Below are 17,555 nucleotides of genomic sequence, written 5' to 3'. Positions count from 1 at the left end.
AAGCTGTCGATGAAGACGCTATGAGTGTTGGTTTTTGTATTTTCAGCCTCAGCTAGATGGTAAAACACTGCAAAAAGTCAGCCTTAAAAAACAAGAAGAAATATACAAAAATGAGGTAAATGTTGCTTAAAATAAAATAAATTATCTGCCAACAGAAGAAGAAAATTTGGCATGTCATGACTTCCCAAAACAAGTAAAAAATACTCTTAAAACAAGAGGAATTCTCTGGCCTCTCTTACCCTGAATTCTCTTACCTTTAAAAAAAATAAGCATATGTGTACTCAGTTTAAGATTTTTAATCTTACTTAGATTTCAGTTTTTACAGTGAACATGATGATGTTGCTGTTAATGCTGCAATAAGTTCTACGTGTCTCATGCTTGTTGAGGTTTCTAATCATCGTTTTAGTCCTCCAAGACGAAGTGTCTTTCTGAGCAAAAAGACGGTTTTCCCAACATTCACTACAAGTTCACCCAAAAATACCCGATGATTTCATGTCTTTCTATGTAAACACTGATGGATTTTAAATGGAATATTTCTTCATTTCTTTCCTTATTTATCATCTTAGCTAATGTTTCAGACTTCTTTGAGATATAATTTTGATAGCATGACTTTGCTGTGCTGTAGTTTCTAAACCTTTTCTTTGCAATATCACGCTCAACAGCTAGTACCAAGACGGACCTTCTTTTTCCCTCCAAAACTATCTTCATTCTTGGAATCAGATCCAACAACATGTTGGAAACATTCCTCAGAGATTTAGCTCCATGTTGACATGAAGCATCACACAGTATCTGCACATCATGCTGAGAATCTCCCGTTCCACCACATCCCAAAGCTGCTCTGTTGGATGGAGATCTGGTGACAGTGAACTCATCGTCATGGTGGAGATGATGTGAGCTTTGTGACATGGTGCATCATCCTGCTGGAAGTCTCCATCAGAAGATGCTACACTGTGCTCAGAAAGGGATGGACATGGTCAGCAGTGCAGGATGGATCCATGTTGTCATGATGTTTCCTATAAATTCTGATCCCATCGTCTGAATGTGGAGCTGAACTGGAGACTAATCAGACCAGCAACATTTCTCCATCTTCTATTGTCCAGTTCTGGTGAGTCTGTGTGAATTGTAGCCTCAGTTTCCTGTTCTTACTGACAGGAGGGAACCCGGTGTGGTCTTCTGCTGCTGGAGACCAGGGATCAACAACTCATGTCCTTAAGGGCAGCATCCTGCAGGTATTGGATGTGTCCCTGCAGCAACACAGCTGATTCACTTGTTTGGAACATGACTCGTGCAGAGCTCAACAACAAGCTTTAATCAGGTGTTTCTGTCGGGAAACATCCAATACCTGCAGGACAGCGACCCTGGAGGACTGGAGGTAATGACCTCTGACTTTAACAAGACATTCTGGTCCAGCTGCTCGCTGGGTATTTCCTCTTCTTCAGATCATCTCTGTAAACCCTGGAGATGGTTGTGTGTGAAAATCCCAGTAAACACTCAGACCAACAACCACTTAAATCCCCTTTTCTTCCTCATCCTGACGCTCAGCGAGTCATCTTCACCACATCTACATGACTAAATGTGTTGAGTTGCTGCCGTGTGATCGGTTTACTTCAGTTTGCTAAACTTCGATTGTTTGGGAGAAAAACTGCAAAACATGAGTAGACTGTTTCTAATCTGGTGTTTTAAAATGTTAAACGCTCCCTGATTATATCTCATTCTACAAGATTGTTCATAAAATACATTTTTTTGGAACTATCATTTGAAGTCAACATATAAAATAGACATAATTATTCTAAAATAGACATTAATAATACTCTACCTCCGCACCATGACTATAAAAAGTGAAACAAACTCTGCTTAACTGCTTTTAGCCACACTTTAGCATGGAGGTATGAAGCAATCATAAATCATGTCCACTAGTTTATTTCCTTGCTCTGTACAGGCTGGTTTTACCTGCTTGACATCCTCCTGCTGGGGTCATCAGCCACACTGAAGGGTGACAACATCTCCATGTTCAGTCGGTCTCGTTATGGTGCAGGAACACCAATTAGACGCGTCCCTCCTCCTGAGCATTAACCACAAGCGGCTCATTTTCTGCTGCTTTCATGACAAGTTTGGTTTCTCTTTCTGAGCTTTGCTCCAGTTTCACACCATGTCTCAGAGCAGTCACAACACTGCTGCGCTAATGAAGCCAGTTTCCACAGGGTGGGCGACAGTTGTTCAGCCTGGCTTCCTGTGACCCCCCCCCCCCCCCCCCCCCTCTGCTCCAGGATGAGGAGCTCATTGGACAAAACTGTCTTAAATATTATGAACCAAGAATGGTTTGAAATGGTTTTTACAGATGTCGGCTGATCTTTCTTTCTTTTTTTTTTTTTTAAACTTTATTTTTAAAAGTGACATTTTTAAATTTTAAACAGATCAAAACAAAAATGCAGACCACTACATAATAAATTAACACAAAAACACAGAGCATACAGGGTACATCTACACATTCAGGCAAGGCATGAACATTGTAATTGGTTTTATGCATATACCTTTCTCTTTCTTTCCTTTCCCTTCCTTCCCCCTTTCTTTTTTTTTTTTTTTTTTTTTTTCCCCTTTTCTCTTTCTTCTTTCCGCGGCTGATCTTTCATGATCAGTCCAGCTAAGTCCCAGAATAATATCCAGAATCTGTGCTTGTACTTTTTTTTTTTTTTTTTTTTTAATATATTAACTGTCACATTGTGTAAACCATGCAAGTCGGAGAGCCGCTTCCAAGCTAATTGAGCTTCCCAAAGCACGGCTACCATGTGGAACAAGACCCTCAAACCCCCCACAGAGCCGAAGGGGAGACACTGCAGATGTAGGGCAGCTGGGAACAAAGAGAAGCTGTAAATAATTTCTCACCTTTGATCAACACGAGGAATGAAAGATGACTGACAAATAAAACGGACGAAGTGGAAGCGCTGACAGCGGGAATATCAGAAATGCAGTTTAATGTTTCACCAAGATGAAGACACAGGAACTTGTTCCAGATTGTGTCTGACAGAGGACATACATTCCTGTTTGGACACCATCAATCCATCAAGGACATGGAGATGTTTGCTAGTAGGAAACTTTGAATCAGAGACCTTAAAGGAGCTTTCTGATAAGAAGACGAAGCTTTTCAGGACACTAAAAAGAAGCTAAAGAAGCCTAAAGGTTAAAAAACACGCATGTAATCTCCAACAGAACAACTTGCAGGATGTGTGTAGACAGGGATAAGGAGTCTGGACAGAGCAAATGTGCTAATTTATACACAAACAAGTTCTATTCTATTCTATTCTACAGTCATTTAGCAGAAGCTTTTTTCCAAAGAGATGACCAGAGCCTGAACCAAAAGCTGAGTCATGTGTTCTGTCAGGTATGGTCTGATTCTCTTGATGTTGTAGAGAGCATATCGGCAGCAACGGGCAACCGAGGCAACATGGACCTTAAAGGTCAACTGGTCGTCCACCATGACCCCAAGATTCCAGGCAGCAGACGTAGGAACAAGTGTGACAGAGTCAAGCTTCGCACTTAATTGCAGATGTAAGGAAGGATTGGCTGGGCAGACAATGAGCTCTGTCTTGGACAGATTGAGCTGAAGGTGGCGAGCCTTCATTCAGTTGCGGTTTACCCAACATTGGAGCATATGAAGACCACCTTATCCTCCATTTGAGCCTGTTTCCTGCAGTCTAACAAAGACGCTGCTGGAGATGGAGATTCTACTCACCCACTTCAACCTTAACCTGAGTCTGAAAAAAGTTTCACTGCTGCAATCTGTCCTCAGTGATTACAAACCAGCTACCCAAACACCCCTCTTCTCTTCTGAAAGTCCTTCTTCAGCTCGTTCTACTGAACTTTAACCAAACGTGTTCTTAAACAATTCAAACATGATTATTATGGCTGCGTACTCACCATAATAATCATCTTATGTACATTCTGTGAAGTACATTTAAAATACAAAAAAATCACTGGCTTAGTCCATTTAAGGGCCTTGGGGAAGCTGGAGCCTATCCCGGGTAAGACTGGGAAAGAGGCAGGGTGCACCTTGGACAGGTCGCCAGTCCATCACAGAGACAAATAAGGGACAATTTAAAGGAACCAGTTAACCTAACATGCATGTCTTTGGATGATGAGAGGAAGCCAGAGTACCCAGAGAGAACATGCAACCTCCACCATACCAAGCCTCAAACCAGTGAGCTTCTTTCTGTGAGGCCACAATGCTAACGACTACGTCACCGTGCCGCCCCCCCGGACCACTTCCATGCCCTCTATAAATAATAAAGTAAGAATCTTATATCCAATCTTCTCATCAGTGTCATTTTCTGTTGACTGTACATCTCCATCACATACAGTGGAAAAAGAAAAGGGATGTGTGTGTGTGTGTGTGTGTGTGTGTTTGAGCCAACAAGCTTACATAAGAAACACCACTTATGCCATTATAGGTTGAAGTGGTGTGATTTTGGCTCAGCCATTATGCTCTTACACAACCCACTTCAGAGAGAAGAGTCTGATTGTGTGTGCGTGTGTTTCTATACACTCACATTACTCATCTGCTTTCGTGGCATTCAAGTCATTTCCACAATTGTGGGCTTTGCTATCAGATAGTTCAGCCACCTGCACCTTGGTGTCTCCGGAGCTTCTCGGTTATGTTGTGCGGTTATATGGTGGCTTTTTTGAGACGACGCAGTTCTCTTGGTTTCCTCGGACCAAGATTATTACGACTCAACCTGAATGGGGAAAGGGAGGAAACATGAGATAAATGTTAGGATGTTAAGGTGGGACTAGCTGAAACAAACAGGAGTAATGGTGGTCACTGCTTTTTAAATTAAAGACGGAAACATAACAGAAAGGATGATTAAGATCTAAATCTAGAAAGAAAAGTCCAATGAAGAAGAGCAGGAAAGGCAGGAAGACACATGGAGGAAGTAAAGGAGAATTTAATTTAAAAAAAAAAAAAAAAAAAGAATATTTTTCATATGATTTAGATGATTTTAAAACATACAACTATCCTCTCACCTTCAGTCCATTCACTACCAGTCAAAAAGACACATTTTGCCATTGCCTTTCTAACATATTTCTCATTTTTTCCACAGGTCTTCCTGAATAAGTGTAGTTGTACATGTTGTTCTGTCTTTCCTGTCCTCTCCACCCCAACCAGTCGAGGCAGATGGCTGCCCTCCCTGAGCTGGGTTATGCCGGAGGTTTTCTTCCTGTTAAAGGGGAGTTTTTTCCTTCCCACTGTCGCCCCATGCATGCTCAGGATGGGGGATTGGATCCAAGTCATGATTCTATGCAATCAGTTGGTTTCTATTAGAGGATATGTATGAATTGGATTGAAATGATGTGTATGTTGATTCATGTATGTAAAGAACCCTGTGACAACATTGTTGTGAAGTGGCGCTATACAAATAAAGTTGAATTGAATTGAATTGCATCTAATGGAGAAACATGTCCAAACTTTTGAATGGCGCTGTATATTTTCTGTAACTCAAAGTAGTTTAGGCCAGATAGCTGGCTCTGTCAACTTTAACTCTAATCTGCTTATTCTAATAAAGAAAATAATGTATATATTGACCTGATCTACCTAAACATATATACACATGCCTGCTGGCTACTTACCAGCTGGCTACCTGTCCAGCTGTTTATAAGCACAAACATCTAATTAGCCAATCACATGGCCGCAACGCAATACATTTAGTTAAGGATGAAGACGACTTGCTGAAGTGCAAACTGAGAATTAGAATGAGGAAGAATGGAGGTTTAGTGACTTTGAACATGGGATGCTTGTTGGTCTGAGTATTTACTGGGATTTTCACACACAAACATCTCTAGGGTTTACAGAGAAGGTCTGAAGAAGAATAAATATCCAGCGAGCAGCAGCTGTCTGGACCAGAATGTGTTGATGTCAGAGGTCAGAGGAGGATGGACAGACTGGACGTGATAGAAAGACAACAGGAAGTCAAAAAATCACTGGTTCCTTATGCAGAATATCACTTCTGAACACACAACACGTCCAACCTTAAAGCAGATGTTCTACAGCAGCAGAAGACCAGAGAAGGTCTTGGCTTCAGCCTGGAGAATGAGGCAGGGCTGGATATTTTTAAACAACATTTTTAATTGGATTAACTCCAACCCTAACTCCACACCCATTTGACATCCAACCACGCCCATTGGACGTCCAACCCCACCCAATATCCAGCCCCACCCTGTTCTCCAGGCTGCAGCCAGGGGTGATCCTTAGACCGTACCGGGTGCCCCTCCTGTCAGCTAAGAACAGGAAACTGAGGCTACAATTCAAACACACTCACCAGAACTGGATAACACAACAGGTGTTGTCAAACTTTTTGAGCCATCATCCTCTAAATAACATACATTGGTGCCCACAACCTCCACCCAGGGCCGGATTAAAAGTGCACAGCCACTGGGCCCAAAGTGTTCCAGGGGCCCCATTTCCCACTGCAACACTGATAAAATTGTGAATGAAACGCTGTGAAACAACATTTCTTACATCTCTCAGCCAATGGTACCAATAACACAAGACACTGTGGTGTAACTATCTGGCTTTTATGTACATTTTGTTTCATGTCCAAAGTGCTGGTGTATGGCCGACATGGGCCCCAAGTGGGCGTGGGCTCCCGGGCCTGTGCCCTTAATGCCCATTGGATAATCCGACCTTGCCTTCAACCCCCATGTGGTGACTGTCATGAATTGCGTGGTATGAAATGGTTCATCCTGCAGTATTCTATAAATGTAGGAAAACTTTTAGAATTGTCCTAAATAAAGAGGATAAAGTGATTTTTGGTAGTTCATCACTGTGACAAGGTACCTTCATGCCTAAATCAGCTTCTTTAGCAGACATAACGTCAAATTCAGATGTTTATTCTGTTCATGTGTTAAAAAAATAAAAGTGCTATTTCACAGATTTATCTCTTAAAAATACTAAATTTATTTGCTAACTGTGCGTTAAATATTTTTTTTCAATTATCTGGCAACCCTCTGAAATAATCTGATGACCCCACAGACCATAAATGAAAGATAGACGGAGCCTTCGGCAGTAAAAGTAAAGCCTGCGTGGAAGTGCATAAAATCTGCAGTTCCCCCTTCATCCACTAGGGTCTCCAAAACAGAGCGAATCCCCATAGACTCCCATGTTAAAAAGACCAACTTCACGGCAGAAATAAACGTGTTTACAGCCTGGTACAAAAATCCATTTTAGGTTTAATAGATCAGGTTTACCTTAATGACAACTGTGGGGGGAGTGAATTTTTTTCTAACTCGCTCCTTCAAAGGTAATTTAAGCTCGAAACTCAGCATATTTAGGGGCGTGTCATTTTGATTGACAGGCACTCGATCTCCCACTTCAAGTCAGAAGAACGTAGAACAACTATGGTTTTTAGCCGGTTAACAACGTAACTTAGCTTTAGCCCGCTTACCTCCGTTAGCTCCTGTTATCTCGGAGTTAGCTCGGTTAGCTCTTAGCTACAGAAAGCTTGGAGTTCGCTCGATGTCAATCATCCACCATGACGCTAACAGCCCCCCTCTCAGCTCCACCTTTTCACCTGTATTTGTATTTTCCGGGTGAAATGACACGCGTGCCCCTGCCAAGATGGCGCTGGGAGGAACCGCCCACGAGCTTCAATTCAGCTCTTCAGAAACCTACGGGTGACGTCACGGAGGCTCCGTCCATCTTTTTTATACAGTCTATGGTCACCCCCCAGTTTGAGAGCCGCTGAACTATTCCACCACCTGGATTAAACTCACACACCTCCTCCTGAAGATGTGCTTTAACAATCAGCTGGATCTTTTTTCCTTCTTAATAATCACATTCAGCTTGATCTGACTGGATCAAAACACAGATTTACATCTTTATTTAGTTTGTATTTGTTTTGTAATGTTTCTTATATTCAGAGCTGTAGTCATCATTCCAGTATGCAGAACAGAGATCATGTGAGGTCAGGTCAGACGTGCAGCTGGCTGAACTATCTGGAGAGCTTCTGGAGATCCAGCAATAGACCCTCATGGGGGTCCCGACCCCCAGTTTGAGAAGCACTGGAAAAACTTTTCCTCGTCTGATGAGCCTCCAGTTCAGTTGCAGGAATTCTGATGGAGTCACATGGAGCCAAATCTCTGAAAAATGGTCCCAACTTGTTGAATCTTTGCCCCCGAGCAGGAAGGCGGTTCTGCAGGTGAAAGGGAACTGGATTAGGGCTTGGAACTGGATCAGGGCTGGGAAGTGGATCAGGGCTGGGAAGTGGATCTGGACTGGGAACTGGATCTGGACTGGAAACATGGACCTCATGATGAAGTGTCTGCTGAGTGTGTATGTGCATACCTGGAAGTTAAATTTAGAATCCCAGTTCTATCAATAAATAGTTGAATATTCAAGCAAGTCACCAAAGATTGGCTAAAGAAAATGACATCATAAATCCCCCCTCCAACCCCCTTCCCTCTCTCTCTCTCTCTCTCCCTCTCTTCTTCAGTCTCTTTCTCTCTTTTTCTCCATCCATCCTTTCCCATCGCCCCCTCTGCCTTCAGAGGGATCGCCTCGTGGCGAGTAAAACGTGATAAATCTGATCTCTCACGTTCAGCTTTTCACTGGAGACGTTGAGCAGAGAGAATAAGTGTCTGTTGTGTTTTTATTGTCAGCTGTTGTGATGACAAACCGCGTGAGCTGCGCCACCAGGGAGACAAAGTACAACATAAAATAGGTTCATATCACAGCAAGTAGGGAAAAGAAGTGAGTGAGAGGAGCCGCGAAGACGTCCGGGAGGATACACGTCCAGACGGAGTGAAGAGGAGGAAAAGTTCAGCTCTGGTGTCGCTGCCTTTGCCATGAAACATGAGTAATGACAGCAGCGGAGTCCGGGGGCTTCAGCCTCCCTGGAACTTCAACGGTGAGTGAAGGATGCGCTTTTATTTTTTATTTTATTCTTTTCTTTTAACTCAAGTCATCCCCCGCCACTCTAAGATTTTTAAGGCTTTATTTTCTTTAACTCACAAACAGTCTTTAGCATTTTCCAGGAAAATTATTCTGATTAATTATAATCATAATAATTATTATTATTAAAAGTATAGACTTTTCGGTTTTATAAGATTTTTATTTAATTAAGTTTTTAAAAAACTTAATTAGCCCTTAGTTTATTTTTTTTGTTTTTTTTAACCAGTGAACCTATTTATTTATTTATTTATTTATTTATGTATCTATTTATGTTCTGTATTTAAAGACTTTTATTAATAATTTAGTTTAATTCAAATGAATGAATGAATGCTAAGCTGTTGCACATGAGCACAATTATTATTCTTATCATTTGTAAATTTTTTTTGGCTTTTTAAAAAGGTATGTTAAACATTTAATCTTTTTTTTTTCCACTTTATCTTTTGTAACATTACTGTGCTTTCTTTGAACAAGCTTTAATTTTTATAATTTATTTATTATTATTTAATTATCTATTTTTCTATTTACTGACTTACAATTTATATATTTTCCCAATAAATCAGTTTGTGTCTATCAAACAAAGCAGTGTAATTAACAAAATGACCAAATCTGATGCATTCAGGTGTGTTATGGTGAAACAAATGTTGCAGGGATTTGTGGCTGGAATGAATTTTAATGGGCTTCATCACACAAAGGCACAGCATGAAACACATTATACTGAACTGTAAAACCCAACATTTACGCCGTTGTTCAATCAGCATCCCCCTGATAAATGTGATTAATATAGAAGAAGGAAATCACACAAATCGGTGGATTTTGAATGTTAAATAAAAACTGTTCATATGTTTATGAAGTATGAACAGCATGAAGAAGCAGCAATATGCGCACAAACCACAACAGATAAAGAGGTGATCTTGGCTCTTAGAGATGAGATGAAGCAACTAGTTCATTAAATCAGGTTAATGTTAACTTTAACATAATGCTCACAGATGAGTTTTTATATATATGAAAAAAGCTACTTTGTGACTGTGTGGGAAGGGCTGAAGACGAGGAAAACGGCACCATCTAAGCTTTGCTTCCTGCAGGAACAAATAAAACAATGACAATAGGAAATAGATGCCAGACGCTGGAAACGATCAGTGATGTCCCAAACAGAAAAAAAAAAGATGAACAGATTTAAATTTCCAAGTGTGAAAAAAAAAAGTCTGAACACATTCTCTCCTTTTTTATCTGCCTCTTTTTTTCCTTCTACGTTTTGCAGTGAAACCTCCAGGGTAAAAAAACAGATATGAGAGACACAATGTATGATTGAGAACAAGCTGTCGACATGACTTACATGATTCACAGGCCTCAGAATATAGAATATAGATCATGCGACACTCTAAGGAATAAATACTTGTGTGTCTTTAAACCACTTGTGAACCTCATCTAATGATTTTACTAAATTTGTTTGGATAACTTTTAATCCTTTAATGCTTCAAGAAATAATAACTTTGAATAATAAGTCTTTATTGGACAGTTTTACAAAATTTAGGGGAAAAAAAACATGCATTTGTATAGAACATTACAGAGTTGTAATGACAGAATTATTGTAGTTCAAAAGGTATCCAGCAGGGGGCAGACGATACGGATCAGATTGTGCACAGCGAAGTTTTTGCCACATGGTGATGCAATAGGTCTCAGAAACGCTGTGTTATTGATAGGTTAAGGGCTAAACCATCCTCATGACTCTGTTTCTGTCTATGTTTAACTAAATTCATCCATTATATTTATGACACAACATCACATCATTTATACATTAACCTTTATTTAAGGATATCTGGAGGAGATTTTGTTGAACTCCAACATCCAAACACCGCTCTCTTTATGAGGGCTGTAAACAGGGTTAGGGTGCTTGTCATTAAGGTTCCTGCAAGAAAAAGGAAAAGAAGAGGAGAAGAATATCAATGCCAGTGCAACTGCCTTCATTTCCTACACAAATTCTCCCTCATCACACTCTTCCCCACTACCAGTAACATGGAAACACCATGAAACATCTCTTATTCAATAAATTAACCATAATCAATACATATTGGTTTTGAAAAGCCTATATCTGTTACCACAGTTCATGTTGTAACAGACCGAGTGACGTGTTACATGAAACTGTCATGTTCACAGTGTTACTCTGTTCAGATCAGTGAGATATCGCTATTGTTCTGACATTTACAGAGTGTCATTGAACACGTCAGAAGCTCAGAGATCCCAAACCTGTCAATCACTGCTGTCACCAACGCCACGTCTCATTTCAGATCTGTTGTTGGCAGGAAGTTAAGGGAGGTGGTTCTGGTCATGTTTTCCTGTTGAGTGTGTAAGTGTGTGTACACAATGTGTGTGTGTGTGTGTGTGTAAAGAGGGTGGTAAGAGTCGATACAGCAACAAAAGCTGCTTTTGTGGTTGTTTTTTTGGCGTGGCGTTGGTCCCCAGCAGCTTCTGTCTTCATGTTAATAAGTTGTCAAAAACACTGAAAAATGTTTAATCTTTAATATGTTGGGATTGTAATTATCACGATTATGTCCGTATTTCATCAGCACTCGGTGCTCTATGTGATGCGCGATGTGGTATCAGCGACTCTGGGTGCAAATCACAAGTTTGACATGAGATCGTATTGATTCAGTGGAAAACGATGTCAGCTGATATCACACGTTCTACCATGATGAGATCTGAATTCAGCAGCCAATATGAAACGATATACCATGCTGCATTTAATTTTGTTGTTTTTTTTTATCCTTTAAGTGCCTGAGGGAGTGTAAATCAAGTTTATCTCAGTGCCATATTGTATTGAATTAATGGATAATTTAATGTTTGCTGAAATGACAAATCCTGCAGAGATACGGTTCAGGACCAAACAAATCAAAGTGAGGCTGGATAATCATTTGCCTTTTTTTGTATTTTTTCTTTAGGTAAATTGACTTGTACCAGATGTCTGGTATGGGTCAGAATCACAAGTTTGCCACAATAAAATATATTGATTAAGTAAATCCGATTCTGCTATGACACAATTAGATTAAAATGTATGTTTTGATTGACTGAGACGATATCACACAGTCATTGTTTATGTATTTTATTCTGTTAAATGCCTAGAAGAGATCTTAATCAGATATGTGTCATGAAACAAAGAATCAATTAAAAAGATAATGATTTTATACTTGTTGAGGTCACAATTTCAGCCAGGATATGATTTAGATTGTGACTCATGAGCAAGCAATCAGCATGAGACTTCATGTAGTTATTCACCTGTTTTTCTTTTTTTCTTAATGTGCCAAATGAAGGTGTAAATCACAAGTTTGATATCATGCTATCACATTAATTCAGTTGACAAAGATTCTAAGGCTCAAAGTGTGACAGGAAAATACCCCTCTCCCACCTACACACACACACCGTTACACCATGAACAGCCTGAACCATTGATCCAAGCCAGGATTGATCCATTTTTTCATGATCTTTCCACCTAATTCTGATGCTTTAATGTGAACGTGGAGCTGAAATGGAGACTCATCAAACCAGCAATGTCATACCTGTGGTAATTATGACCTCAGTTTTCCTGCTGGAGCCAGTTTAGCTCCTTTCTCCTCTGAATTCTGACATCCACAAGACATTCTGGTCCAGACATCTGCTGCTCGCTGGACATTTTCACTTCTTCAGACCATCTCTGTAAAACCCTGGAGATGGTTGTGTGGGAAAATCCCAGTAGATCATCTGTCTCTGAAACACTCAGACCACCAACCATGTCACGATCAGCCACTTAAATTCCTTTTCTTCCTCATTCTGATGCTCAGTTTAAACCTCATCAATCGACTTCACCATGTCTACATGACTAAGCGTGTTGAGTTCCTGCCATCTGATTGGATGGTTTGATTTTTGTGATAACAAGCAGTTAAACAGGTGGACCTTATAAGTGTATATTTAATTTATTGTAGGAATAAAATACAAATAAAGTAGTATTAATTTAAGATCTGACATCATTGATGACATTATTCTTTCCCCTGAAGATAACTTGAACAGTTATTTATGTAGATCAGTGCATCTTTCAGTGGTGTGGTGCTGCTAGGTATAGTCTTGTTAGTACTTGGACCACCTTTCTTGGTTGAATTTCACCCTGTTTGTGCAGCCACATAGACAAAAGTGGTATTTACATTAAGACTGGATCTCTTTCAGACATGTGTGTTGCCAAATTACCTGGAAAAAACAACAACTTGGTGCTGTGTATAAACTGAGATGTGTCCATTTCATGCTTTTTTGTGACTGTCATCCTGCTGATGACTTCTCTTTTAATAATGGGCAGGAGGCGGAGGGGGGAGGAGGGGGGGGGGGGGGGGGGGGGGGATTAGAGTTGCATAAGTGTGGATTTTCTGGGTGACTGTAAACCCAAATCATTTTTCATCTGAAATGTATTAGTATATTCAGTTAAGCTCAACGGTTTTTAGCATTAAAACTGAATTTACACAGTAAAATGCAGTCGTTGAATATGAATGTCGCACACTGCAACAGGGAGGCATACTTGGGTTTTAAAAAAAATCATAGCCGGGCACATATGCATATATTTTGTTCTCTTCAAAAACACAAGTACCAGTTCCCAACAGACTCTCTGCTTAATGTAATGATGCCACTAGCTGTCTGCTGCTTATCAAATTTACGCCTAATTTTCCCTTTTGCTGAGAGTTTAGAAAAAAAACTGCTCACCAGCGCTGTCTCATTTTAGCTGTCAGAGCACATATGGTGCAATTTTTTAAAATGCATTTCCTTCCCTGATCATATGAGCATATTAACTTCCCTACACTTCAGCTTCTTCATATAAAAAGGGAAGTTTTTAGGTAAACATCTCCATTGTTTCGCAGTGAGATCTGCTGAACTGATGTAGTTCACTAACTTAACTCTGATGCATGCTGAATGTTAATTAGAAAACTGCACATTTAATAAGGGTCTTTGGCACCTCTCTTGATTAAGAAGTCAGTGATGATGTTTTTTTTATATAAGGCAATCAACACAGCAATGACAGAATGTTAGTATGGATCTGAAAATAACCTGGAGAGTCATAGTATGTGGTGTATTCTTTGATTCACAAACAATTGTTAGCGAGGTATAAACATAGTAGCTGAAAAATGGTAGAGAATACCCCTCAGTATTTTGGATATGCAATGAACAGATACATTATTGGGTGGGGGGAGGTGCTGGAGTGTGTTGTGCCATTTCATCAACAATACCGTCATTAGACCCGGTTGTTAAACAGGTGTTTGTGGACTTAGGTTTTCTTCCTGTAGACCCCATCAGATTTATGTTTTAGGGAGTTTGGAGACCATGTGAATACTTCAGACTCTTAGTTGAGGTATTTTAGCCCCTCTGTCGGACCTGCTACTGTTCTGCTGGGAAAGGGTGCTTCTGTAGGGGTGGGCTGCTGCTACTATTCCACAACCTACAAAACCTAGAAATCTTCTTTAGGTTTGTCTCGACCAAGGTTGCCAACCATGCAGGATTGCAACAAAACAGACCTCGTCATGTTTCTTTTAAAGAAGGACACAAGCTGCAGAAAGTTCAAATGGTAAAAGGGTTTAAATCACAAACATTTTCAAAGGAGGAACCAAGAGGAAGAGATGAATGAAGTCTGGTAACTGTTGTGGTGGAGTTATCTGGTTTTATAAGGGTAGTGATGGGGAACAGGTGTGCTTCTCATTAGGTGTAGCTGCAGGTGGAGAGGGAGGAGAGACTGAGCAACAAGAGCATGAAGCCTGAGAAGCAGAAAGAAATCGTCACATGACAGAGCTTACTATTTAAAATGACCACTTCCAGTCTTCAGTAAGTTGTTATGCATTTGGGGTTCAAGCTTTAAAAGGGAAATAGGAGAAAATAGTAGCTAAAAAAGAAAAACAAACCCAAAACAACTCATATTTTTGGCTGTAATATCTGTGTGTTGGGGTCCAGCTGCGCCCTCCTATGGGAAAAAAAGTATCGCAGTTTATTTCCTCAAAGGGATTAGTGACATTTTGTGGTTGGTGGAATTCAACTAATACACAGATGAGGGTTGGACTTTCAGCCACATACCTGTAGGTGGACCATCTGAAAAGCGATCAGATCATTGCACTGTGACCAGCTGCAAAGTTTCATCTGGTATCTGTTGGAGATGGATTCTCCAGACTTGAAATGTGAGTACAAAGAAAGAGGAAGTAAGCTTAATTTATTCACAAAATATCATGCTAATAGGTGGTCTGTATTGCTAGATGATAAAGGTTTAGAAACTAGGATTTAAAATGAAATGCTCTTTCTAAAGAAATTATCAGTGAAATCCTTTTAAAGCAGGATTACAGGAAGTAGCAGAAATATGTCAGGCTAAACCTATAAGGACATCTGACCAAGCCTGCCGATAGATATTCAAATATATTCTGAGAAAAGGAGAACACGCTCGAACAAAGAAAAGTATGTCAGTATGATTACACATGATAATAAATGAACAGGACCGTAATTCTACCAAAAAACAGAAAGCTGTCTGCACACCTTGCAACAGAAATGGAAACTGGGACAGAGGCTGAAGAGATACCCACCTGGGCTTCCTTTCAGAGAAGGGGTGTCCTCTCGGGTCCCAGAAGATTTGAGGTGGAGTAGCATACTTCTAGGTCACCTTTGGAGTTTTTATGAGTACTGACTAGGTAAGGAAAGTAGGTGTGATTGGAAGCTGTGGTGCGGAAAACTCTGAGAAAAGTGGTGGCTCAGGCAAAGCAGGAACCAGTGTGTGGAACTGGTCTTGGGTGGACTTGGACACAGGTGTGGACCTTTGCAGTAGCTGTTGACACTGTAGACTTTGGGCACATTCACTCCAACTTTTATGATTCAAATCCGAGTCTGTTTGGTTGGGAAGTCAGCTTTATTTGTGGTCACAAATTAATTCTGATTCATTTCAAAGAGGTGGGCTTGGTTTGACTTCAGAACATAGTGCATTGTGGGTTTATTAAATAGCATCACAGATAAACACAACCAGTGGTGTAGTTCAGGGTATACATGGGTATACGGAGTATACCTGCTTCTTTGTTAGTCAGCTTTGAGTAGACCTACTTCTAAACCTCCTGTGATGCTGCTTTTACTGTTACGAATGTCCCTAAACATGTACCTACGTCACCCAGCAGCTCAGCTAAGGTTAACTATGCTACATTGATGCAGTTAGTCATCAGCTGCGTTAACTTTAGCCTGAACATAGACATCATAAAGATAGATGTATATATGTGTATGAGCCTGTCTCTCACCAGTCTGTGAGCCAGTATTGGTTTAGTCATTTCATAACTCTTCCTCCCTCAAACTAGAAAGCAGAAATTATGTGACAATGAGAAAATATACTGATGAATTTAATTTACAAACTAAACAAAGTAGTCTTACATGTCACTTTTTGTAATACTGCATTTTTCTAGGCTACTTTTTTTCTGTGTTTAAAAAAGGGTGGAAAAATTGAGAGTATGCTCACTTCCCGAGGGACCACTACACCACTGAACACAACCAAAAGATACACGTGTGTGGGGCAATAGGCGACTCTGGACATGAGAAATAGCTTAGCCATGGAAGAATTTGGTAAAAGTTCTGATAGAAAGCAAATCAACTGAGACCACTAGGCTCTCATGCAGCTCTGTATTTTTTTTGCCTCTTGCGGAGAGTGAAACATGGTTTTTAAAAGTCTGATTTGTCTGAATGCAGTGTGAATGCAATCTCAGTCCAGAATAATTTTGCAGCCCCCCAACTGAACCGAGTTCCCAATCAGACTGAGTCTAGCAGACTATCCTGATGTGAAAGCACCCTTAAGTACCAAGGCACATTGAGCTAATTTTTCTATAAGCAAGCTTGGTTCATCAAAAAGGTGAACTCCAGCAGATAAGTCTCAGACATTCAAGGCAACACAAAGACTGGATTTTATCTAATGCAACCTTACTTTTTTCCTGGAAGATCTGCAGGGTCTAGCTTTACCTGGGGTTGTGTGTACTCTGAACCACTTCCCAGCTAAAAATCTCAAAAAGATGTCAACTATGTATATTCTTCATCTGATCCTTCTGTCATGCATATGAGGAAGAGGAAAACCCAGATGGAGTGAGTGCAAGCATGAGGAATGGAAAATTAAAAAGAAAAATGTGCACAATAGCAGGAAAACCCCAACCCCAGCTCAAAAAAGTGTTTCGAAAGGTAGTTGTGGTAGACTTAATAAGTATATGGGAATTCAGAATTTAAAACTTAACTATCACAAACAAGGAAAGGAAATTAAACATAAATACAGAATGTGAAACAAAAGCAGATGGAGCAGAAAACCCAAGATTAGCTTAAGAAACACGATACTGACATGTAAACTGTAGGAATAAGGTAACACCAAAGCAGAAGCAGTGTGGCAGTACAGAGGCTAACAGCTAACGGCTAACAGCAGCTAGCTTAACTTTAGGTCAAAACTCTGACCGAAGAGCTGTTAAAGGTGTAGTATAGCTCGTTGTTCCAACTCTTCAAACAACCATTAAACTCTGAGTAGATTAGTTAGTGACTAAAAAAACATAATCTAATGAGTGTACAAGCTAATTGTAGAACAACTGATGAAAAGAAATGTCTTTTCCCTCTGTGCTCC

The 17,555-nt window shown here is 40.2% G+C and overlaps 1 protein-coding gene across 1 annotated transcript in view; it reads left to right on the top strand.

Moving 5' to 3' along the window:
• Nucleotides 1–8,842: 8,842 nt before the first annotated feature.
• Nucleotides 8,843–17,555, top strand: part of chrm4a (cholinergic receptor, muscarinic 4a) — a gene marked incomplete at both ends in the record, with an annotated part of 70,655 nt that continues 61,942 nt past the window's right edge. Inside the window, one exon of the mRNA XM_079264231.1 lies at nucleotides 8,843–8,897. Within this exon, the coding sequence (XP_079120357.1) occupies nucleotides 8,843–8,897 (55 nt within the window). The remainder of the gene's footprint in view (nucleotides 8,898–17,555) is intronic.

This window comes from Telmatherina bonti (genome assembly GCF_933228915.1).
Source record: "Telmatherina bonti genome assembly, chromosome: 24".
Lineage (NCBI taxonomy): Eukaryota > Metazoa > Chordata > Actinopteri > Atheriniformes > Telmatherinidae > Telmatherina > Telmatherina bonti.
This window is presented reverse-complemented; position numbering and strand designations above follow the sequence as displayed.